Below are 27260 nucleotides of genomic sequence, written 5' to 3' on the forward strand. Positions count from 1 at the left end.
TTGAGAAGCCTGACTGGGATGTTTCACTTTCCATTAGCTATCAAAACTAGCTTTTCCTTCTCTTGACCAAAACTAGGAAAGAAAGAACATGTTTTAGCTTTGTTTCAATCATCATTGATACAATCCAGTCCACCTAAACACAAAGGAGTTAATATGAATAGGAGGGCTCCAACAAAGGTCTCACAATTGTAATGAAAGTGGTAGAAAGTAGAAGTGATTAGCTAGAAAAGACAATTAAGGAGTTTGGGATACCTATATATCAAAAAAAACATAATAATAATGAAGATAAAAAAATTAAGACAAGATATTACTACAAAACAGGATGCTTTAATTTTCTGTTTAATATTATGCATGGATGATGGATGTCACGCTAAGGTTAACAACACCTAAACATGAAACCCGTGTCACTTACACTTTTGGAAGAAGACGTTGTATTTTAAGTTAACAGTGTGTCTACTTCCTTGACAAACAGTATCACTAAACCATAGCAATAAAATGCAAGAGTGCTGACAAATCATTACCATCAACATCTATGCATTCACCAGTATCAACTAGGCTCTACCTTTCATTTTGCACTGATTGCAAACCTGTTCATTGTTCTTATCCTTTCTACATTTATGACAGCATTACTTGAAATGTGTTTCTTCATATCAATATCAACAACATTGTGTGGTCAGGCTGTATTAAAAAAAAAATTCCCTACTTTTTTTTTGATAGGTTGAACTGACAGGAGACAAGATGAGGGGGGGAGGGAGATGGGATAGATCTTGGGGCAGGGAGAGAGGGCAAGGTGATAGAACATCTCATCATATCATCGTTAATCCGTGGCCAAGAGGTTACCCTGAACTCTATAGACCACTGTGCCATTAGATTGTACTATTTCTTCCTGATTTGGGGATACCAGGAAGAAGTAAGTAGAAGTATCCACTCACCGTCAACAATTCTGTCCACTGACATTCTTGGGCGCTTGGCCTTTCTTGAGGACTTGTCTGTAGGACAACGTGAATTTCTCACGCTGTTACCGTTAGTGGTGATGGAACTTAAGTCTATTTTGATTGGTGGATCCACCTCTGGATCCGGCACTGGTACGTCACCTTCTTTCTTTTCACCACCAGGAAAATGACAGCTGCAAATTCGCAACTGGAATAAAAGAAAGGTTTGGACAATGTTGATCTCCTTGAGTAGGAACACGTGATTCCAGCTCAGAGTCTGTGCATACTAGATCAAACTGAAATTACTGCCCTAGGGGTCTGTGACACCCTAGATTAAACTGAAATTACTGCCCTGGGTCTGTAACACCTTAGATTAAACTGAGATTACTGCCCTGGGTCTGTGACACCCTAGATTAAGCTGAAATTACTGCCCTGGGTCTGTGACACCTTAGATTAAACTGAGATTCCTGCCCTGGGTCTGTGACACCCTAGATCAAACCGAGATTCCTGCTCTGCAACTGTGACAGACTAAAATCAAACTGATATTCCCGTATAAGGATGGTGACCTACTAGATCAAACTGCGATTCTTGTCCAAGGTCTGTGACACTCTAGATTAAACTGATATTCTTGACTAAGCTCTATGACACTCTATATTAAACTGAATTTCCTATCCTGTGTCTGTGCAACACTAGATCAAACTGAGATTCCTGTCCTGGGTCTGTGACAGACTATATTAAACTGATATTCGTGTCTAAGGTCTGTGACACAATAGATCAAACTGATATTCCTGTCCAAGGTCTCTGACACTAGATAAAACTGATATTCCTGTCCTGGGTCTGTGATACATTAGATCAAACTGTTATTCCTGTCCAAGGTCTCTGACACTAGATAAAACTGATATTCCTGTCCTGGGTCTGTGATACATTAGATCAAAGTGTTATTCCTGTCCAAGGTCTCTGACACTAGATAAAACTGATATTCCTGTCCTGGGTCTGTGATACATTAGATCAAACTGTTATTCCTGTCCAAGGTCTCTGACACTAGATAAAACTGATATTCCTGTCCTGGGTCTGTGATACATTAGATCAAAGTGTTATTCCTGTCCAAGGTCTCTGACACTAGATAAAACTGATATTCCTGTCCTGGGTCTGTGATACATTAGATCAAAGTGTTATTCCTGTCCAAGGTCTGTGACACAATAGATAAAACTGATATTCCTGTCCTGGGTCTGTGATACACTAGATCAAACTGTTATTCCTGTCCTGGGTCTCTGACACTCTAGATAAAACTGATATTTCTGTCCTGGGTCTGTGATACACTAGATCAAACTGATATTCCTGTCCTGGGTCTCTGACACTAGATAAAACTGATATTCCTGTCCTGGGTCTCTGACACTCTAGATAAAACTGATATTTCTGTCCTGGGTCTGTGATACACTAGATCAAACTGATATTCCTGTCCTGGGTCTCTGACACTAGATAAAACTGATATTCCTGTCCTGGGTCTCTGACACTCTGGATAAAACTGATATTTCTGTCCTGGGTCTGTGACACTCTAGATTAAGCTGATATTCCTGTCCAAGGTCTGTGACACTGTAGAGCAAACTGTGGTTCCCGTCATGGGTCTGCGACACCCCTAAGCTTGCTGAGATATCTGTCCTGGGGTGAATTCTACATCCGTAGTTTTTACACTGCACTGACCGTAGATGAGCACACTTAAAGACAATTTATTACAATAATTAGCTTCAAGAATCATGCTAAGATGCATACAAAGCCATGACCAGCTCAAACAAGAACACAAGTCATAGATTCTAAGGATATCTCACAAAAGGAGTGAATCAGTGAAATATCACAGATTAACCATGAATATATAAATTGTATGTTGGCCTTAATGGGGGAACAAGGAGTTAAACAATGACTTTTCTGAATTTCTGTAATTTCTCTTTTAATGAGACCTTTGAGATGACATGTGAATTGGATATCACATCCCGATATGTACTAAAAGCACATTTCTCACATATATACATACATATATGCAATTGCATGTTGAGGAGCATGCTAGTTGAACAAAGGCAAAACAAGTATCGACACACTTCCACTTACCTCACCACCGGTTGGCTCTTTGTAAGGACCCCTCCCACAGACCCTCAACTTAAAATTGAGTCTTACTGTTCTCCAAAAACTATGTTTTAAGTGTGTTTGTGAGTAGTTAATAGATGACAGAAAGATATACATCACAATATGAAATGACAAAGACAGAATGTGTATGAGATTGGTTTGTTCAAGTAGTGAATGTAACCTTGACAACAGTTAGTAGTTAGTCCATCTAGAATTGACAATTAAACACACACTGTCATGCAATGTTTTAAACTAGTTGTTATTAATGATGCATAATGTAATTAATGTTAGACTGGTGAGTTGAGATTTAAGCAAATCAGTCATCTCCAGATTATACAAGCAGTAGAATAAAAGAGGTTGTCAAGAATGCTGGAAAAGAGATAACAATACAAGGGGCCACAGATGAATGCCAAACTGTAAGTTAATTTATCTGAAGTTAGTGACAAACAACCTGTACCATACATACAGACAGAGAGACAGGTATGATCAAACTGATGGATAGAAGAAGAACTGTATGAGACAAATGATAGTTGTCATAGGAACACCATGCACAGTATCTTGCACAGTTTACAACCCACAAAGAATTAACTCTTCTGGGAGGTGTGTCCATCCACCACTACCAGGTAAAAACTGTCTCAATATCAAGTACATCATATATTTCTGTTGCTAGTTATCAAATTAAACAAAGCTTTTTCATAATGAAACATGTCATAATGGCAAACAAAGCCATAGTTCAAAGAAATTGCATCAGTGGTTTCACAATAAATCCAGGTTTCTCACTTAATAGTTAAGAAGAATTCCAGGAATTGTTGACAAGGTCTATCTGTAGTAAAAGAAGAAGATACTTAAAATGCAACATGTTATCACATAACCTGGGTTTGACTTACAAGAAATGTCAAACAGTGTGACTGTACCTACCAAAATGATACATCTGCCTTTCTGTTGACACTTATAGCAATGTAAACAACTCATTACTAGGAGTTTTGTAAATGGAAGCCATCATTAACAATGGTTAGACTGTGACTACCTGTGATTTTGCTATACTCAGGGTAATGCTGTTTACAATATCTAATGTTAACAGTGACCACTATTAACTATGGGGTGTGACCTTGGATGTAACATATGTAATATATAATAGTAGTACTGTAAGCAAAATGAAATGATTAATTGCTACCACCAGCAATTTAGGACTGCATAGAGCTGCATAGGATTTGAATTGCATTCTTGAGGCCATTGTCATCAATCCAAGGGCCAACACTTTCACTGAATTCTACAAATATCTGAATTAATTCAGACTGGATGACAATTTCTGACTGTTTATATCACATTACTTACGTTTTGCCTACCATAAGGTAAATTTAATGTGTCTAATAACAATGTTTGTGTTGTTGAAATGTGCTACTTTTATCCTGGTGTTATCCTTCTGTACCTCAGCCTCAAGGACACAACTTCAGAAAGGATTTGTTCAGTTGTCTCTAACAAGGAGTTCTTGCCTGGGGTACTTTTTCAGGAGATTTGCTAGGTATTTTGATTTAAACTATATATTACTTTGTACCAATGAAGCTCAGTTTATCAACATTCCTACCACATGGGACTCCAAAATGGGCAGCAGATTAATAATTTACTCATTGCACAAAAGACACTCTACACAAATATTATCAAACATACACAGATGCTAATACTTCAACAAATCATAGTCTACTAATGACTTCATGTTAATCATTAACTGATCCTAGTTAATGCCAAACGAACAACACCCTTATCTCAACAGATAAAATGTACCATTCATACTGAGATTATTCTGCATTGGACTCTGTGAAATATTGCAGGAAATGGAAGTGGATTCCATTCAACATCGGCTGTTATTGGCAGAGAGCCTCGTCTAGTGCTTTCTCTTTTAGGAGGATAGTTTACGGCATAATAAACACTTGAAAAACTAGTTCATGTTTACAACCAATCAAATTGAAGAACACCGGCAGTTCTGACGGCATATGGCAGATATGATTTAAATTGTTTACTCATTTCCTCTCTTTTTGTCTCTAGCCCTACCACTCTCCTCAGCTTTTCTTCAAATTTGGCATTGCAATATTTAATTAAATGTATTTATGATCACTGAACTGTTTTCTCTTCCCCCTTGCATTATTTGTTATTTATTTCCTTTTGTTGGAGGTGGGGGAGGTGTGGGGGGCGGTGGTGGTGGGGGTGTAGGTAAGAGCAGCGGGGAAATAAGACATTAAGGTTCTCCAATTTAACATATTGAACAGCAACACTACCTAAAGCACTAACCTACTCACTGTCTACTACAGTTAATCAAAACAACAATACTACACAAAAGATATCACATGTAAAAATTAACATTTAAGTCCATACATGGTTGTCAAGGTGATCACCCAAAAAAGGAACTCGTCCATTGATAGGTCAATGAAACCAGTTTCAATATTAAGATCGTATTTACATTTATAGTTTCATTAGTGCAGTTGGAATTTCAAGCCTATCTGACAGACTGACAGGCCTAAAGATCAACTGAACTAGCCACCAACCTATATTTGACAACAGGAAGTATTTCAACATGATCAGAAACTCATCAAATAAACTAGTATCAGGCAAAGCACAACGTCATTAGCATCAATCATAGCAATTCCAAAGATCTTCTAATTTGAACACAATAAGGCTATCCATACCCGTCTTTCTGTTTACCTCTCCTGCCTGTACACCCATTCCCCCTCATCATTCTTCCATCATCATTCCCCCACCCCCTCATCTTTCCCACCGGCCTTCATCATTCCCCCACCCCCTATTCTCCCCATACTTTCCATTTACCAGAACTAGCTGCCTCTGTACAGCCATATATCTCTTTCACAATATCAGGATACCACAAATAGGACGTCATCCACGTCACTCTTTAATAAACTACTTGGATTCCAAACCCAGTGACAAGTTGCAGGAAACAAAACCTATGCTTTAAATACTTCTCGTACAGAAATAAATGGAACATAACTGATAGCAGAGATCAGGTCTCTCTGGTACAGATGGTCAGAACTATGTCATAAGATCCAATCTGAAACAAGGAAATGCTTTCACTGATTCAACTGCCGACAGGTTTGCAGATGAGGAAAGTCAGAATACCAGGAAATAATATATACCAAGCTCAAACCTCGTGATTGTCCTCAGTTACTTCATAAAATAGAGGGAAGGTTGCCCAATGACTCTATCAAAGAGTTAAAAGTCAATACATTACAGTAGGTATTATATTGTGATGATATATTTTCCTTAAAGGGGTGGGAGGAGAGGGGTAGGGTAAAGTTCACTGCATCACAGATCAACAAGTTCACTCTAGCAAAAATTAGTCCTGTTGGACAAGATACAGCAAGTCATTACACCAGTCCATCGGTGCTAAAATACTGTAGCCAAAATTTTGCAAAATGGTGGTCAGCACTGCATGCTGTTGGCTAGACGTTTATCTGGGCAATATCTATCCAACATGTTCACAACATGCTGATCAGGAGACTGAACTGCTGCTATCCAGGAAATCTGGGCTAATATAGGCAACATGGTCACAACATGACCAGTAAAATCTTGGTCATGTTGACCTGCAAAGCAGATACACAAGGATTTGTCTGTTAAACTTACATATTATACAAGACTTGTCACTCACTTTGGGAACCATCCCAGTGAGAAACTGAACCAATGTGCCCCCCATTACTTTAGCAACAATATTTCGTAATAACACTAAAGGCAAATAAAGAATAGCCATGATATTCAATTGCTGATGGCTCTGTGACGTTGTTGGTAGACATTTTTTAAGTCATCTGTCCTATATCTGTCACAGTAACATAAACAACATGGCATCTTTCAAACAGAGCACAATTTTTGTTTTTAACTGTTCCTGTATAATTTACTGTCACAATATCTGCATCACATATTTGGCAATGATTTTGGTGTTACAGCCTTCCTCTGCAGGCAAGAACTTTACCTGAACCATATAATCCAAATCCCTTTCTCCAAATGTTCAACATACATAACCATTCCACCTCTACTGAGGCCCAATTCTTACACAGTATTTCTATAACATAATGCATTGGTGTAAAAGCACCATGACACACGTACTGAGGATCTCTGATATATATATATCAATCTATCTGTATGTCATGCATATTAACATGACCAGGTCAGTACTACTTTCAGGGTAACATGACTCTTTGGCACTGGGAGAACTTTCACTTTCTTTGTTTTAAACTACTTGACAGTTAAACCCAACACAGCCATACTTTCTGTTTTAAATATAACAATTTGGGTTTCTTCCAGAACTTGCTTTTATGCTGTCAAATATCCGTGTCCTATTTTCTATGCAACAGTTTTATCTTCTAAGTTTCAAGCATGGGCTGAAATTTCACTAGTTTAACTACAATTGCCTCATCCACTGCAACACTGAGTACTAGTTGCATTTGAACTGCCAAACATTGTTACAGAGAAAGCATTGCTTTAGGTAATGTACTACATAACAATACATGCATATATGTATAAATGTATGTATGTGTGTATTTATGTAATTATGATTGGTGTATTACAGCTAACAGGTACAACAAACAACATGCAGTGATGCCATTGTTAATCCACACAACATATGTAGATATCCATTTCTGACCTTTGTCATGTTTAGAGAATTAAATTAATTAAGAATTCTCAACTAATCATCCTTCCTGTAGACAAAAGAACGTGTTGTTACTACGAGAAACAGTAACGGACTCGCTTCGAGACACGCCCTACCAGGAAATGTCTACCTCTTCCATATGTGCAACAGTTCAGTTGATACAGGATATGCATAAGTTAAGGTAAACAGTATCACCATAGGAAGCTGCTATTACTTCCCACAAGTCTTTAACATGACAGCCAAGGGTCATCATGTTGACAGTGGTCAGGTAGGATGTAGGAAGGCAGGGCATGGTAAAAGGAGCAAGAGGAGGGGGTAGGTGGGAGGGAGCAAGGGGGAGAGAGAAATTGGTTATTTGTGACTGAACTCTGAGCACAAAATTTTGATGCAACAACAAGGCACACACTCATTACCAAACACAAGTTTTTCTTCTGGGACGCTATAAATCTAAGAATGGCAAAGAAGAAGAAAGAGCAGGGAATCGAGGTTTGTTTTGAAGGAGACTAACCCTGTACAAATACCACAACTGATAAATAACACACAACTAAGTTAATATCTTGACAATGAGCAGTCGCAGTCATCCTTCACACCCTACACACAAATTCAATAGAAATCTATGAGAAAATTCAATGCAGCCCGGGTAACTTTGCTTACACAAACTTACAAAGCACAAAACCCCATGAATTTGGTTATTAAGAAACAAGCACAGAATAACACAGACAGTAACAGGCAACAACGTGTGAAATGTATACTAATTAAGTCAAATAGTCGATCAAGAAAAATGTCACTTTTGCAAGGTTCAATGGTAGAAACTGGAGCAGATAAAGCTACCACCAAGCAAGAAAGATTTTCAAATCAGTTTAATAATTTTATTTTGTGTAAACATTTAGGTCTCAAAGAACTTTTTCAATTAAAGCATTCTACTGTGGTTAGGACTTAAAGCAGCATTTTGAGGTAATCAAAACTTTTTATACTCATATATATGTGTATTTCTTAAAGTTAGACTGCAATTAACCAAACTAAGACATCCATCTAGATTGTGTTCACCAATCAATGGAATTGAGGATGTAATGACTTTGATTCAATACTCAACATTTCATCAGCTGGACTCTTAGAAGTAAATAGCAGAATTTTTTAACTTCTGCATCACTATTTGAAATGAAACTTGACTAACAAACTAATTCGATTCTTAAGGGTTTTTACTATAGACTCTTGCATTGAAATACTTATTGATGTAGAGTCACATGGATATATCTCACCCTCCATACACCCTTGGCCCAGGATACATTACATGATCAATCGACCCATAGCCCAGGATATCTCACACTATCCATAGACCCATGACCCAGGATACCTCACACCTTCCATGTACCCATGACACCTCACATGATCAATAGACCCATGACACCTCACATGATCAATGGATCCATAGCCCAGGGTACCTCACAGTATCCATAAACCCATTGCCCAGGAAACCTCATTAACTCCACATATCCATGGCCCAGATATTCATCACACCCAGCATTGAACCATGGGCAGAATACCTCACATCCTCCATATAGTTATGGACCAGGATACCTTACCACATCCCGCATAGACCCAAAAGTACCTCACATCCTGCAAAGATCCATGGCCCAGGATACCACACACTCTGCCTAGGCTCATGGCCCATACCTCATACCCTGAATTTACCAATGGCCCAGGATACCACACACCCTGCATAGACCAAAAATACCTCATACCCTCCAAATATTCATGGCCCATGTTACATCACATCCTCCATATACCCAGGATACTTTCACACAAACCAACGACACCTGACACCATCTATATACTCATGGTCAGGATACCTCACACCCTCCATATACCCACTATACATCACAGTGCATAGACCTATGGCCAGGATACTTCACATCCTGCACAGACCCAAGATACCTCACACCCTCCATATACCCATGGCACAGGACACATCCCACCCTCCATCATTTGGCTAATTATTCCAGGTTCCATTCCATTCAGAAACAATGTCGTCCTCACACTTATTATGTAATAATTACAAATTCAGAGAGAAAATGGAAAAATCTTCAAATTCTGCCAGTGAGCTCTGATAGTGAAGCGCCTGTTGTTATTGATGTCATCAGAAGTTCTATCCGTGAAAGGAACTCCTTGGCTCTCATGTTCTGTGGTGGCCCACCACTGAAGATGGGGAACTATTTTCTCTGATCGAGGGACGCATGATTGCCTTTCTAGTCTCTTTGGGTCAATAACACCTAGCAAAGGAAGTTGCAATGGCCTCATTCTGAGTCTGCATAGCTGAACCACATCCACCATGCTGACCAACAGCCCCAGAGCTCTTAGCCAATTTGGGACCCTGATTGCCTTGTCCGCTTTCGCCAGAGAGCCCGTACATCTCCTTTTTCCCTTAACAGCCTCGAACCTGTCATAACAGGATGCATCCACCGGCATCGTTATCTTTGGTCTAGCCAAACTCTCTTCTGTAGATGTTAATTTTGAAACTCAAGCGAGGTTAGGCACCTGTTTCTCTGCTTTCTCGACCCCATGTGTCGCCTGAAAATTTCTCACTTCTGGGAGTTTACACTTCTGATACTGCTTCCAAATGAAGGGGTCGTCTAGTTCGTCCTCTAAGCCTGACAGCACAACTGATGGTCTGCAATCCAGGACATCATCTTCCTCAGCCAAGGTCTCTACCGACTCTGGCTCCACTACCGCGGCCGGTGTAGACGTTGCTGCTCATGTCTAGCTTTCCTTTTCTCTCTCTTAGGGAGCTTCTCTCCTATTCTGTCCAGGAGTGGTTTCAGAAGGCCCGTCAACTAAGCCAGCCATGTTAGTTCCTCCTCATGCCTCCATCTCAGGGACCGGTATCTCCTTTTAGCTCTATGGTGCACGTCAGAGGATGATTCTGGAGACCCATCTCCTACTTCTGTTGCCTCTTGGGGACCGTGATCGGGGCCTTCTTTGGCCGCATCTTGGCTCCGGGTTCCTGAACATCCTGTCAGAACTCTCTCCCCCAGCGACCCTCCGGTCCTGTCCGATCCTACATGCGTCCCTGTTGGGACTGGGCTCCCACCACTCTGCATCTCTGTCAGGACGGGGTCCACTTCTGTATGCATCCCTGCTGACGGTCTCTCTCTCTTTGCGACCCTGCTAGAGCTGTTCTGCAACCCACTTGTTTTTCTTTCTCTCCTCAGGCCGCACCAGGCTTTCTCTTGAGCACTTTGGCCTTCGGCAACGAAGCCTTGCCCTTACTTTTGCCTTTCCCTTGGCCATAACAACACCAGACGTAGCCTGGACCACAGGAGGCACTCTTTGTCTCTTTCTTTCTCTTTTTCTCTCTCCGCTCCTCCCCACTTCTTTCCTCCTTCCCCATCTGGTGAGGCACCATTAAGGTTTGGCAGCTGGCCCAGCTGCACTTGTAACTTGTTCCTCTGCCCTATTAACCATGTATTGATTTCTTGCCATTGGCTAGGGGAAAACTTGATACAAACTAGACACGGATCACTTCGAGTGCATGTTAAGCTAACAAATCTGCCTAACAATACAATAGAAGGCTAAGAAAAGTGCTTCGAAACAGCCAAAAGCAAGAGGCTTACAAATGACTGTCTAGTACCTGGCCCAAAACTTAACACAAAATACACGAAAAAGGGCCCATGGTAAAAAACACTACAATACGTGTACAATAAAAAATTACTGAAGTGAACATAAAGAATACATGACTAAATTAACAGCAATTCAACACGTAATACCCAGGAGGAAAAAGGCGGGAAAAGAATTGTTAGCAATTTGCAGAACCCCTACATGTACCCCGAATACCCTGAACATATAAGATGGGAACTGCTCCCAAGCCTCTTTCCTAAAACCTTCCCAAAACACAAAAGGATACTTATTGGGCTGTGCACGAAATATGACCACTTATTATTTCTTCACCAAACAAGGTCCTGATTATAACAGTTCCGAGTGAATTGAGATGAACAGAAATCCGAGCACGAAACAAACGTTCTAGACACTTCGGGTGGTAGAATGAGAGGGCAAAGTGTTACAAGGTTACCAGTTCATTCTAGGAACAGTAGGACAAGGGTGCTAATAGGTTGTGAGGAGACAGGTAAGTGAGGGTTGCCAACAAGCACCACAATTTATCTCAATGTGTAGTCTACTTATTTGAAAGGCTTTTTCATGAAACTTTTGCATTTACTTAGTATTGCCAGTTTACCAATGTAAATGCAAAATTTGTTCTACTTGCTATCCAGCAATAGGTACATGGAATTTGTCTTGTCCTGACTACTACTATCTCTCCAAAATCATCCAACTTAATTAATAATTAATAACCCATCTGCGAGGACAATTGTATACCGCGGGTAAGCCTAGTGACATGTACAGTCGTCCTAGTAATAGTTCAACCTGACAAACCTGAAATGTATAAAAGTCAAGTTTGGTCAGTTCATTTCAGAGGATCAGAACTAGGTCATAGCAATCTGGGAGCCACTCTCTCTATTTAATTATTCTATTTTGAGTGTTTTGAGGTAAAAACCATTGAATGCTTCCTTTAAATCATTGAATGTTAGTGTTAAATGTTCCTGTGATTTAAATTTCCCACAAGACTTGCATTTATAGTACTGCATTGATGAGCACATTGTTACATCATATGGTTTATTTGTAGCAAAACTTGCATTGCAAAGCACTGTTGAGTCTAGTCAATCAGCAATAAACTGTGTACAGTATCCGTTACCTTTACACTTCAATTAGAACATTTCTACAAAGCGAAACAAGTTCTCAACTCAACCTGAAAATTGCTGGTGTGCATTTTTCAATATTTGGTAGTTGAAGACTTTCAATTTTTATTGCCTTAGTTAGGCTTCATTATGCACCGTAAATAATGTATTGTAAACTTACTCTTTGGCTAACAAAGCTTAATACAATTTGAAATGCAAAGCTTTCTGTTTGAAAAAAAAAAGAAACTTAATGGTTCTGTTATTAGCTGTGTAAAAGTAAGTTGGACTGATGTTTCGATCCTAGTAGGATCTTCTTCAAAGGCTAAATGACAACAGTTATTATTATTAGCTTGTAAGTATCATCAATGTACCTAGGAACAAGGCTGAAATGTCTACACTATTACATATGGATTACCTTCTTACAAGTACATCGCTGAAAATATTAAGGATTACCATGAATAAATTATTGCTATGACATTTAGATTTCCCTCAGTTTTGTTTTGGAGGGGGGAGGGATTGAGTTATTGTTTATGATGACCAAATCAATTTCCTGTCAACAAATTGGACTTAAGAACCCGGGGACTGACCGAAAAATTATTTCAATACCCAGTTTCAAAATAAGGTCGATTCCATTGAAGCCATTATAGACACATTTTCATTATAAGAATACACTATAGTGATGGGTGGGTACCCAGTAACCCAGGGGACCGAACGAAAACAATAATACCCAGTTCAAGCTATTATTACCCGGTCCAGAAATTCGTAAAAATCACTAAAATCTTTCTCCATTTTCTGTTACAGTTTTGTTTGAATTGATGACAATGAGGAAAACTTAATGTGTATTCTACCGTAATATCATCAAATTGTGTTCCAAGTGTAAACTTTGTCACTATTCCCACCAGAGAAAGTTTTGATCAACTACCATAGTTTACTTGCACATGTGCACACTGTACTGTATAGCCTAAGCAATCTCTCAGCATTGCATACTAGCACACTTTCACTGCAACAAAACTTGACCTTTGTACTCTTGAGCAGCTCATAAGTTGACCAACGGGCCATGTTGAATTAAGTGGAATGGTCCAACAATAGTTTAACAGAGTTATTCCATACTTGAGAGAATCAAGCAACATGGGACTGGTTCATAATTTTACATTGGACATCACTATTTAACAACAAGGAGCGATAGATGTAATTTCTACGGAGTCTATTATTTCAAACTAATCTATTAGGATAGTATACTTTACATGATGAATATACTGTACTCCTATGTCAGTTAAGGCAACATGTGCATTTAAAGTTATATCTAAGTTTGAGTAGACAACAGTTACCTGAAAGTGACATGTTTCACTGCTTCATCGAAACTGCTACCAAACATATCATTTCATGCAACGCACTGTTTGTGTTTTGTGGCATTACATATATCTGCAGCCTACCCAAAGGTGAAAACTATTTGGAATGTTGGACACAAATGTAACTTGCATCAATTCCCTCCGATACTACTACAACTCACTGAAATGGGAAGCTAAAACTAAGCCTCAGAATAAATTGTCAATAGTAACTAAATATTCACATGAAAAATATCAAGTTCTGTTTCCCAAATGAAAGGAACACTTCTACTGATTCCTTACTCTGCTCTCCTAAAAGCATTACTGATATTAAATTGACATTGGTATAAGTTGTCTCGACTCGGTGACAGTGGACACAATTTCTTCATTCCCTCTACTTAATTATGTCCTTTCCTGCCATAGAGCTTTTGACTGTAATGATTTAATGACCATTGCTTGTTCTTGCTCTACTCAATACCAACAATGGTCAGATATTTGCGCAGGCTACTGATAGAAACCCAAGCGCTGCTGGTATAACAGCTTGAAAAGGAAGAGCTTCATCAACTTGAAGATCAAAGACTTCAGAGAGAACATTTATAAACTGACAGCAGGAGCCTTGAATCAGTCCAGTCATAATTAAAGGGCAGAAAGGCTGGTTAGTTATAAACTGGCAAAATAACGCACAATGTCACAACTTTAAACGTTTAGTTAACAATGTTTCCACTTCGGCAACTTGTTACATTCATTTCTGGCAACCCAAATTTTGACTTGATTGTGCTTTAACATCCAAATCAGAACAAAGGGTTTTTTCAATTTAGTTATATTGTCAAGCCTGACTTGACCATTTCCTGCAGGAAAATGAGGAGCAACCAAGTACATAAACCACTGGAGGCACTTTACAGTCTGTAGTATCATTAGTTGAACGATAACAAAGAAAGAGGTGAATTTCTTTACACTATTATCACACTTACTTGATATTTAAAACGAGAAAATAAATGAGCACAAATATACAGACAGACAAACGAACAAGTAAACCTGACACAGACGGATGGGGGGGGGAGGATGAAAGCAGAAACAAATTAAAAGAAAGAGCAGAAAAAAAAGCAATCAGTATTGAACAGCTGCAAATAAAACTACCGCCACAGCATGAGGTAAAAAGTGGGGCCAACAGATCGGAAAACAACAAACGTGAATAAATGCAAAAGTGAAAACATAAAAACAGCAGAGATAAACGAGGATGAAGGCTTTTGTTTGGCCCATTGAAATTAAAATATTAAAAGAAAAAGTGGGATTTGTAAAATTTGTACCTTGAAAACAGTGGCATAAATTGCAGGCAAGATGAAATAAGGACTCTCTGAAAGCTAACACTGAAAGAAAATGACAAGGAACCGTGAGTGTCGTGATCGTGGACTGGTTACCATGGCAATCATTTAACAGGCCCGACACATGTACCAAGTTGATCTGGCATCATGTCATGGTGTTGACTGTATTTATACAGTGTGTGGTGAATGATACGGGCAAAAGTGTTTAGAAGGGATGAGAGGGTGAGGTGGGAGTTCGACAAAATATCAAATTCAGGTGAACCATCAAGTTTATACCAGGTTACTGTATATGCATCAATGTTATGAGATAACCTACCAAGGCAAATTGTTCATGGATGGCATTAATTCATAGACTTTAAATTCCAATAAATCTGAATGAAGGAACAGTTTGTCATTAATGGACGATGCAGAAACAAAGCCAGTGAAAATTTATCCTAATATTTTAAAATTTAAAATATGACCGTAATGCATGATACCAGCTCATCAAAGCCTACTCCATATCACTGACCAACAAATGCCACCAACCATCATCAAACACATTTCCCTCCTACCCTCTAGTAGTAGTACCCCTGAATCCAACTAACGTGTTCCCCGGTACTAGCTAGCCCGATCCTGTACTAGTTACGTACGTTTACCCGTAAGTCCACATGAAAAGCCAGACCTACCCTATCCTGACCATCCCGTCCCTCTACTCCTACAATAATGCTCACATCATGGAAGGCAAACGGTAGCAATTTTGGAACATTTATCTTTAGGTTATGCACAAGTGAAATTTGTGCATTGATGATGTAAATGACATTTTGAATTCTGTTTGTGACAGCTTTATGTGACACCCATTCCAGCTGTCTTTCTACGGTACATTATATGTAATTACGAACAGGTAAAACGTGCAGTGGGGTGGTACATGTGTCGAGCTCTGTAACAAGAAGAATTATTCTTGGTCCTGAAACAAAATTGAAACAAAACACTAAATAACTTCAAAACAAGATAAAAGTATCTGATATCATACTGCAGAAATTAAAATAGGAAGGGGGCCCCAGCGCAAACTTTTCTTGTGCAAATTTTGATATCCATTAGCTAGACGGCAAGTGCATTTGCACCTGCATGAGTGAAGTGCGGCACTGTATGCAGAAAACTATAATGAACTTGTTGTGAGAATATTAAGAATCTCTCAAAAATAATTTTAAAGTTATTCTCAAACCATCTGATATAAGGAATTGAAGTTTTTAACCGAGGATTTTAGTAGTTGCAGTCCGAAATGCTTTAAAATACCCCATTTTCTGGTTGACTAGTTTCAAGACTATAAATAAAAATAATATTGCAAAATGAATTTCAAAATAAGGATAAAAACAGTTGGGGAGACTTTGACAAAGTTGAAACAATGCACAAAATGAAATTAACTAAGGTGTGACATCTGGTGCACACATAGTAAAAATAATGAATCAATTGGCTTGAAAAATTTTCATCAAAGAAATGGAAAAAGAAAGGGATAAAATTCTGTTGATTACTCATAAAATTGATAAACTAAGTGCAGCAATGGTTCACAAGAAGCACAATTTGACAGTATGCACTGAATTGCACCAAAGTACAAAGGCATGCAGAATCATGGCTCTACAGACATATCGGTAAAGGTGAAAGTGCTTCCACAGTCTGTTGGCAGATATAACAGATATATATATATATAACAGATAATATGACCTAAAGGTATGAAAAATGTGACATCTATCACTCTATTATGATACTTGATCATATCAAGATGGAATCTAAATCAACAGATTTGGGTGAAAAATTCAAGTCATTAAATTATACTCAATTTTTTAATTTGTTTTGTCACATGTTTTGTGCCTTGTTGATGTGCTATCACTCTACTAGTTTCCACCTTATGAAAACTTCCGGGCAATGACAGGCCAACTATTGACTGCAGCTTAACTTTCACCTTTTCCAAAGTCTGTTACCACAGACAAGTTAAAACATTCCTATTAAGTAACGGTGTCTTCGGCTATCGTGTCATGACATTGAATACCTGACCAACGATGGTTTCTTCGGTACGACCAATGGCCACCAACCACTTCTCCCTCAAAACAGCTGGTCTTTTAGGAACACGGTAAAAATGACGTGGGTCTTCGGTTCCTTTGTATCGAGAACGAAACTTACAGTTAGGAAAACCGCATGTTGTAGGCATGACGTGCACTCAGGCCTACCTGCTGTAAGAAAAGAACAATAACGGAGATGGGTAAACCAATGAGTTTTGATGTCTATATGGAAACATGACATGGTCGAACAACCTTTAAAACGATGCTACGGAAATTAAGTTCATCGGTTATTTACTGCAGGGATCTCTTTGCATTAGTTAACCCAAGCCTCATATGGGACAGCAAGTCATTCTAGATAACACTGCTCTTCCAATGGAACATAACTTCTGGTAACTTGGTTGCTGCATTTTAACAAGCGATGTAATATGTAACTAATGCAGTGCTCCTACTGCAGTCACTAGTGAAACTGACTTTCTCACACAAATGCCAATGCACTTGTAAACTTTTCTGTAATCTCTTCATCAATCAATACATATAACTGCAAAGGTACCAGAGCGGGCGGCCAGCAAAATGATTACTGCCTATAAGGAAGGGTAACCATAGGTAACCATATTTTGAAGGGAATTGATAAACACACATTTTAATTTACTCCTCTTCTTGCACTAGTTAGCAAATTTATAACAATTAAGTAAAAGAGACTATTCCGGCAAACTATCAGTCATCTGACTTTATCACAATGGAAGGCTAAAGTGATAACCACCTGACCTTTCTCTTGAGGACCTAAGAACTCACAAATTCAACCCTTGCTGCTTTGTCTCAAGACTGTGATTAGATAGAATTTAAGTTTAATGGTGAATTGGTATGTTAGGCTAGACAATTGTTTCACCTATGCTGCAGAGATACCTCCAGGGAGCCTCAAAACAGCTGTTCTTGAAGGAGTAATGCCCAGTGACCGGATTTCACATTTTAAGGTTGCTTACAACACAGCCCAAACTGAATGAATTTTTTTTTTCCTAGATACCTTACAATGAAGCCTTAAATGTTAAATATGACATCAGTCCACACATATCCCAATTACAAAATGTGATTTCAACCAACTTTCCCAAATTGGCATTTGTTCAGGTAACATAAAATTAGAACAATACATGTATGCTTCATCTGTTAAAGGGAATCTGATATTCTGGCTCCAGCAAAGACAATGAGACCGAGGACCGACACCAGGGTCAATGTCATTGCCCCCCCCCCTTGTTTAACTCTTCATGTTTCTATACTTTCTATACCTGCATACAGATGATTTGTACATCACTGAATCCATTTTACTTGGTGCACATATATATTGTAATAATCCACCTTACCCTAACTAAACCTACCTAGCCCTCACCCAAATACTTAACCCCCCCCCCCCCTAAACAACAGAGCAGAAACCAATCCCGTTTGTGTACTAATGGTTTATAAATACATAACAGCCTGTGGAGTTGCCACACAGATCTGAGCCTCTCCTTCACACTGATGCCCTTGTGCAATTAGCTTTCAAATGACGAACCTTACGAGCTAATCTTTCTAATATTTTCTACCACAGGGTTTTGATTCTGCGCTTGATATGATTGCCAAAAAAGAACTCAGACCAATTTAGGCCAGGTTTGAGACTATTAGTCTCCATCCTCTCTTGCCAAGATCTCCTCTGCGGGGGTCACTCTTGTCAAGGAGATTCTCTTCATCTACTTACCTCAGGTTCAATAACCTCTCTGACGAGCAGTTAAATAATAATGGCCTACAGGCCTATTACTCCTTAAAAGATCTTTTAGTAAATGACAGTAAGTTTTGCTGGGAGAGTGATTTTAAAGCTTGTCGGTTTTTGGTCATCTTTCAGCCTCGGATACTACAGACAGTAGTAGAAAGAATACTTCCTGCACACAAAGTAGCAGACCAATTTAATTTTTAATAAGTGAGGGATATAACTTATCAATAACTCATAAATTTCTGTTACATGGCTCAAAGTAACTTCATTTAGATTAAAGTCAGTACACTATATGTCATCACTAATCTTCAAGTAATTCAGTTTTCTTTCGCTTTGTCCAGCACAAGATGGCTTGCAGCATGATGATATGTACAGTATATGCAAACTGTACACAAGGAGATGGATGCACAAGGATGTATCAACAACAAAATTTCATCAAAAGGTCTACAGTGACAGAACACGTATACTTTTGGCCACATATTTTTAAATCTAGCACATAACATAATTTCAAGATGTTTTACGTTATGAAATATTTTAATAACTCAAGACCAATGAAACCATTAATACAGATGGTACATGAAAAGAGACTAAACCTGTCCATCTGGCTTAGGAACCTTCAGATAAATTGTCATTATGACTGATCTCTTTAAGGAATGGAATGGGTAGCTGCTTTGTAGCCATGAATAAATCAGCTACCAGTTTGTGTGAATGAAATTTTAGCCTTAACGCTGGTCTGCACTGATCTTGGGACCCAGTAACCACCAGCAGTAATTTGACATAATTACAAATGCAAGGATAATGAGTTTGGGATATACGACTATTGTAAGCATTAGTTTCCACAATATCATTGCTTACCAGTTACCAGTAATTCTATGTAAAGTTCCTTGCTCTCAACAGATAGTTTCACTACCACATGATTCATGGCTATTATATAGATCTCAATAGCAAATATTTATAATTCCACCTCTCATTGGTGACCAACCACACCCAGTACAGTAGGTCCACAGAATCTTTTCCCAAACTAATTAGCATATATTTTTTCAACTAGATATTCTTTAAGAGAAATAATGTATGTAAGTACAGTTCATCCAAGTTCACAGTGTTGCTCTAATCGCAGTGTTAAAACTTAAAACATTACCGGTCAAGTAATAGTTGGTTAGGTACAGTACTGTTCATGGGGAAAGTACATATTAAAATGGACTGGAGACTGGTAAAAGAGCAGCAAATTAAATTCTGTATCTAAGTCAGCATGGCGTATGATGCTGGTTGACATTTTCTTCCTTGTTCAATCTCTCTGGCGCAGATCATTTCATGTGACTGGTTCTTAAATCCTCTGACAAGAGATGTCATTTTACAGGAAAGACGCCTACAATGTGATATTTATAGACATTTTATACATCAAGACATTCCACATTGCTGTAAAGGATATCATATAGAAGAGGACAATAACCTGAAGGGATCAGCAGGGGCAATTGGGGGGGGGGGGAGTGAGTCGGAAACATGCTACTCTGGGCCCCTTTCAAGATTTGTTACTTTGAAGAGCCCTAGCAACCATGTGGTTGCTGGTTTACTGTTCAATGACATCTGACTACACTGTCTGTTCTGTAACAGGTTGTGTAGTAACATCGCAGAACCATATGATCAAAAGCAAACTTGTTCCTATCCACTTAAAGCCGGTACTGTGTCTTAAAACCATTTTTTATGAATATTTTTGTGTCTCCACCATGATGTACTGACTCAGTACTAGTATTAACACTACAGTAGCTGTGATTATACCGTGTAACTTTATCACTTGTGACAAAGAGTTGAAGAGGCTGACATCCATGATTTTCTGCAAAGTAACAGTGAAACTTTGCACAATTGTTGCAACCAATACCTGGTGTCATTTCTTATTTTCTGTGCACAAAGATGCAGTTAACTACTTCACAAGTTCTTTCAGAAATGTTTTGGTGACACATGACAATACATGCAGAATGACAAGTTCCTATGTGACTTTAACTCATGTAAATTGTAAAGATAATTTTGCAGAAAACCAAACACACAACTGCCCAGTTCATTGAAGTTTGCAGCAATATCACTGACTGCAGTACTTGATATTGTCACTCATGTACACTGTCTGCGTACAGAGAAACATTCGGAGAAATCGTTGTTACTCATTCCCATAGCTCTACGATGGGTGTTGTGGTATCATTATCAATTAATGCTTCAAATATGGTACGAAATAAAGCAAACAGAGCTCCCAAAGATATCAATGACACTTCTCCTAGAGCTAATATTGTATTTCTTTATCAAAGCTTTCTACCATATGAGAATGAATGATAACTAACGAAGTGGTAAAATAATGCAGTTTATGTCCCCAGCCTTCAACGAATAATAGGTACCTTTTGACAGACCTTTGAATAAACCAATCAAAGATATTGACCCTTTTAACTGACTGTTCAGTGTCCATGTACACATGTATGTGAAATGGTCCTATGTCAGCATTTTGTCCACTAGTGTTATGCAGAAACAAAATTTGTGTTACAAAATTCAACATTATGAAGTTGTAAGCTGTACAGTACATAAAAAAGTCCATAAAAAGAGCTGTTGTTGGTCTTTATTACAAAGACAGCAAGTGAAAGCAGAATGGTCACAGCAAAGTGTGCATGATTCTACCACAGTAATTTCTTTGCGGTCCTTTAGGACTACTGTACATGGTTAACTTGTACAGTAACTTTCTGTGCAATGCTCGTGTTAAACCTTCACATATAGCCAAATGCAACATCTGATGCTTGAGTTTTTTAATCAACACTGCATGATTTTATTTATATAGTGTGTTGGCAAAGGGATCAGAACAGGGTTGGGTTGACTATATGGAAAAATAAATATTGCATATGAAAACTGTAACTTGCAACAGGAGTTAATCAAACTGAGCATGTCTGAGGACTAATATAAGAGGCATTGCCTCGTGCCATTAAGATCTGTATGCAGAATTTTTCTACCACATCTAACTAGCTCAAATTAAATGATGATTGGTAAAAAAAGGCAGCATTTTTCTGACGACACTTTCTGTCAAGACACTTGTTTGTAAGGGAGTCGTACCCTAGATGATGTCCAAGACTGAATATGTGGTTGCTAGTTAGTCTTGCTATAGTTGTTCTTTTTTACTTTGTTCGTGCACACTCAAGAAGTATCATGAAATGTGTGCTTCCACTGCGCACAGGGGTGAAAATAAGCACCTGCCGGGCGCAAACAGGGCCCACAACTTCCCTACTAGCACCAACATGATTCCTACACAAATACAGTAGGCTCCGCGCTGCTTTTTCAACTTGGTTGCGACCAGCTAATTCCCCATATAATGTATGCCCATTACGAAGTGCAATGATTAACAATCACGCACTATACAGTACCTCATTGCAACTTTGAGCCGCTACTCGAGTAGCGCTTCGGCATACATTGTCCCAATTTTATATTCTTGTCTTGTACCTGCAAAATGGTGTGCGAAAAGTGTCACTATTACTCAATTACACTGTCAAAATCAAATGATCTTTAAGCAATGAAAATGTAAGGATGACTAGGCATCTATCTTACACACACACAATCGGTGTCGAGTGAAAATCTGAAAACCCTTTGCAAAATCATGACAGCGATACCAGCAAACCTGTCTCAAAACTCCTTAAATTGTTGTATATTTTGCAAATTTTTACTGATGGCATGTAGAAAATGCCTCATGGTATCGTTTAGTTGGTGTTTGGACACCTAAAGTGTATTGGTATACTGATATGGAACATTTTTCTTGCGTTTTTGTGTTAACGAACCTAATATTATCCTACCATTGTTAGTGTATGGCACAATGAAGCCTACCCAACTCGGCAGTTCTATGCTTTGCCAGCAAATATTGTTTTACCAAAATGACAGTTAATCATGTATTATGGATTCAAATTTCTGCATATCAACTCATTTCATTTACTTATGAATTGTAATATCGTGAAACTTGCAGTAAAGTGGTTACAACTTGGTAAAGTTTTGTATATTGTAGTAATTTAATGCTTTTATATTTTAACTTCAGATGGGGATTTCCTCATGTTTATTGTTTGTGGTCTACTTGGGCCGCTAGTATTATACTCTACTGAGTAGGGGTTGCCCATCATTCCCAAGCAGGGTTAATGAACCTAATATTATCCTACCATTGTTAGTGTAAGGCACAGTGAAACCAAACCAACTCGGCAGTTCGGCCACTAAATTATACTCTACTGTGTAGGGGTTGCCTGTCATAACCCAAGCCGTCAAGCGATCGATATTAAATACAACTGAATAATTACAAATGAATGATATTAAATACAAATGAATACAACTTATTTATGAATTATGCCTTTAAAACATATTATGTACTTCGTAAGCTCAAACCGGTCACTTTAATAAATTATTATCTTAGATTTTAAATAATGGTTTCGCTGTATGTTTATAAATGCTCCATGAAGTTTGTGAAAAACCTCTGAACATGAAAAGTTCCGTACATAACCTATCTACAGATAGCGAACCATTTTGCACTGTTACTTCCCATTGAGATTGGTCACTGACAAAAATCAGTTCACAACTTAAACTTGCTTCAAGTTTGCAAAGGGACTGTTCTTATCATTCTGTGAATTGTTTGTAACCTTGCTCATATTGGTGTTTGACTAGCCCACGAGTCACTTGCCAAAATGTCGAGCATAGCGCATCTTCTATTCACCAAAGCTTAAATTCTACTCACCAATGGCGAGTTGGCAACTGTAATTACTGAGGCCCGCTAGGGCAATACATAAGCCTAATGTGAACATGTATATAGGCTACTCAGGCTATTCAGTCACGTATATGGTAAGAATGTAAACAACTGTTACTTTTTCCTGCAAACTTATTTAAGGGCTACATTTATTCTTATATCCTGAAGTTACATTTAAAATCAACACATGCGATGTTTTTCCACGTATGATGCTTTTAGTGATCTATGAAAAAGTTCTGTCACTTGCATGCGTGCAAGCCTATAGCCTTTCGAGCCTAACAGGGAAATGGCCATTGAACCAATTACTCATGAAAATGTGGTTCCTAAAAAGGGTGTGAAGACTCGCGCACAAAGAAACCTCTCATGCCGGTAATCTGACCTATTTTCAAAGGAGGTGTAACAGAAGTGTTAGACATCACCATCGATCCCAGAAAATACACACACAGCTTGCTACCGTCGGTAATTAGACACTAGTGTACAGTCAATACATACAGCTACGGTCAGTACCCACAACAGTGTACATTTCACGTTTCATTACTGTCTGCATTTTGTAGCGACAGGAAGAAAACTTCACTTGCAAGCAACGGAAAGTTAACTACTACGACTATTTATAGAATAGTTGGAAATTTAGTAGAATCGACATCAATTAGACCCTTATTATAGTTTGATGATGTCCAATGTTTAATTATGTACCAATCTCATGATGCTTGATTCTTTCAAGGATGGAAAAAAGTAGTTGCTCAAAAGTTTGTCCGCTGGGAGAAGTAACAAATTTTACAATTAAACACATTGAGATAGAAGGGAATATCACCAAACGATGAAATTATGGAGAATACACATGAATTTTATCCTCACGTTCATTCATTCAAATAAAATTGGAAATGGAGAACCTTAGTGGTTTTACAAATTTCCAGTCTAGGTAGTCACGGCTTGGACCAGGAAGTCTTTTTTTCAAGTTGGACCAGGTAGTAATTGTTTTCAGTAGGTTCCTGTGTTCCCATTCCCATCACTACTACTAGTATAGTCAGTATTGCGAAGTTCGCCATACTGCGAAGTTCGGGCACCCTAAGAAATACACGATTTTCACCATGAAAACCTACAGGAAGAGCCAAATTTCACCAAAAAGTACGAAGCTACAGTTATTTTCTCTCCAAAATGACCCGTGTGCAAGAAATTACTTACATATTTGTCAATAAAATGACGAAGATCTATGAAGTCTGTTATAATTACTGAAAGAGCAACAGCGCCACCAATTTTTACCAGCGCCACACTGTAGGTTGCGTGGCCGAAATTCGCAATACTCTAGCAAGAAATACCAGTTCCACAATCACGAAGAATCTTCTTGGAAAACAACGTGAAAACAGTTTGCAGGAAAGAAAGTTTGGCCGTGTATCGTACTATAACAAAATTCTCCCACCATATGAAGTATATTTTCAAATGATTTATACCAGAAGATTTAGTTTTGGGGTGTTTTAAGTCTTAAGTGGGCGAACTTCGAAGTCACCATCCTACTACATATTGCGTTTTTCATTTAAATTACAAACTGGCTCCAGGTTCTCTCCAAGTGGCACCTGGGTCTGCTTAGGTCCTGTGACCCACTTTTCACAGAAAAGTCGCTCCTTAACCTCAAAATCTTAATTTCGCCAATGCTTGCGCACAAGCCAATGTGCCGTAAGGGCATTACCACTAGGCCTAACTTAGTATTGTTTGTTCATGTAGAGAAATTTTAAAATGCACGTTTTCTATGCAGACTGCAAGTTTTGGGGATTTGTTAAAATCGTCTTAAAACTAGGCTAAGTATATTAACAATAACACGTACATGGACTAGGCCTACTATAAAACTGGGCAGCAGTTTACACAGCAACACCAACATTAATAATAATAGTTGGGTTAGGCTAGGCTAGGCCACACAGCTCGCACTAGGTCAGTATCTAATACAATTTTGATCTTGGTAGGAAAAAGCGGAAGTCGAAAATCGCCATTTTGTAAACTTTATAAATGATAAAATTTAAAATAAAGGGAAATTAGAACCATGCAGATTAAAGGAAAGGACAATATTTTTTAGGAAATAAGTCTCGTGACCTCATTGATAGCATACCTCTCGCGGTGTGTGTTTGATGAGACAAAAGGCTTCACTATGTATGGTGTGCATGCGATACTATGTACTACTACTTTGGTAGACAGCCACGCCGATCCTGTACCGATACCAGTCGAACTTTCGCTTCAGTTTTTCACTTTTCAGCCCAGGAATTCTTCATCTATGTGTACTAAACTTGGTTTTATTCAACAATCTTTCAGATATGTATCACGCTGAGTCTCATTAAAGCGGTAATAAGTAGAAAGTGGCTAAAAGCCGAATTTTATCACAGCTCTTGCATGCTGCTAGTCTTGCACCTAACACGCTTTCCTCTATTAATGGCCTCCAAAAAAAGAGTTGCCAATGTAATGTCAAAATTTAACATTAGGAACTAAACGTAGACTCATTGACAAGAATTCTAAATAAAAGTACTTTGTTAATTCAATGCTCGCAAGAAAATTTTTTAAATACATATTGCGTCAGGTAATATATTTTTATATTGGAAAAATGGACGAATTTTAATGGAATTCTTGCATTCCAGTACCGTCATACCTTTAAGGATATTAATGCATGTACTTCGTTCATTTATACATTATCATGTTTGCCCTTTGAAAGGGTTCTTCCAAGGTCAGCATTGTATTCTGGCACATAACCGCCGAAATTATTGCCAGGAATTTAGATGGGTGTGTCGTCATGATGGTATAAACAGGAATACTAATTATACAGAAATACGCAAATAACAATGTAGATATTTTTATGAGTCAAATACGTTTAAAAAGTTCACAATACCACTCCTGATGCGGTATTAACAGATTTAGAATAAAGTGGCGCCAGTGTTAAGTTCTTTTCTACGTTATTACTTTTCCAAATGCATATTCGCGTGCACAGTATGCATGATTACCAAAATTATTGAGTTGTGCGAACTCGAACAAGGCTATGACCTGGGGTATTCTGAAGTAGTCTATTACTGACAATTTATTGCCGAGTCAATGTTCATGTAAATTACAACATAATGCTTTAATTCACTTCACTACGGAATTGGAAATAGCTCGTTAGTTAAAGTATAGGTACAACTAGGCTCAGTCGCCATGCAGGTAGGCCGGGTTACAGTCATAACAATAGACCTTCTCTCCCCGTCTCAACTAATTATGTAAGGGGATCTCAGGGGGATACGAGATTTTAGAACGGAGGGGGTATGGCCCTGAGGCCCAAGGTAGGGGATCTGTGGAATTCCACCCCCCCCCCCCAATAAAATAGACGTGAAATTTTGCATTCACGGTGAGGCATTGACTTTAGGCAATTTAAGTCTGTAATTAGGTCTACACGACCTGTTTGATTTTTTTTTTTTGTGGAGTGAAAAGGATCATGGATCCGTAACGATTTCAACAACAAAAATTAGGGATCAAGGCTATCACTATATTCTAACGTGCGGCGGGTGAAGACTGAGTCTCACTCATCGGTGTGCACGATATAGTTGAACGAATATTTGTGTATGTCCTCGGTGCGTTAGTATTTGTCCACTCGGTATACACGGGCCACACAGCCTATAGATCCTGATAAGCTGCCTGTTGCATTTGCACGTTAAATTAAGGTGAC

The 27260-nt window shown here is 38.5% G+C and overlaps 1 protein-coding gene and 1 long non-coding RNA gene across 5 annotated transcripts in view; both read right to left on the reverse strand.

Annotated features, from left to right (window-relative positions):
- LOC139967799 (C-terminal-binding protein 1-like) overlaps window positions 1–26015 on the reverse strand; it is a 41061-nt gene extending 15046 nt beyond the window's left edge. For 2 of the 4 annotated variants that reach the window (XR_011793153.1, XM_071971892.1), the window contains exons 1-3: window positions 25686–26015; window positions 17099–17279; window positions 933–1140 (exon numbers count right to left, since the gene is read on the reverse strand). Coding sequence is in view for 3 of the 4 variants with exons in the window: in XM_071971892.1 (XP_071827993.1) it covers window positions 933–1140; window positions 17099–17257 (367 nt within the window). In the remaining variant the exon portion in view is untranslated. Of the gene's footprint in view, window positions 1–932; window positions 1141–15060; window positions 15121–17098; window positions 17280–25685 lie in introns of those variants that run through there. The other 2 variants (XM_071971893.1, XM_071971894.1) reach the window with 2 other exon arrangements.
- LOC139967803 (uncharacterized) lies at window positions 5209–15054 on the reverse strand. Its single transcript, XR_011793154.1, has 2 exons — window positions 5860–15054; window positions 5209–5782 (listed from the first exon to the last, which is right to left on the reverse strand). It is a non-coding gene; the product is annotated as an uncharacterized lncRNA (long non-coding RNA).
- Window positions 26016–27260: the final 1245 nt, after the last annotated feature.

Source organism: Apostichopus japonicus, chromosome 5 (assembly GCF_037975245.1).
Source record: "Apostichopus japonicus isolate 1M-3 chromosome 5, ASM3797524v1, whole genome shotgun sequence".
Lineage (NCBI taxonomy): Eukaryota > Metazoa > Echinodermata > Holothuroidea > Aspidochirotida > Stichopodidae > Apostichopus > Apostichopus japonicus.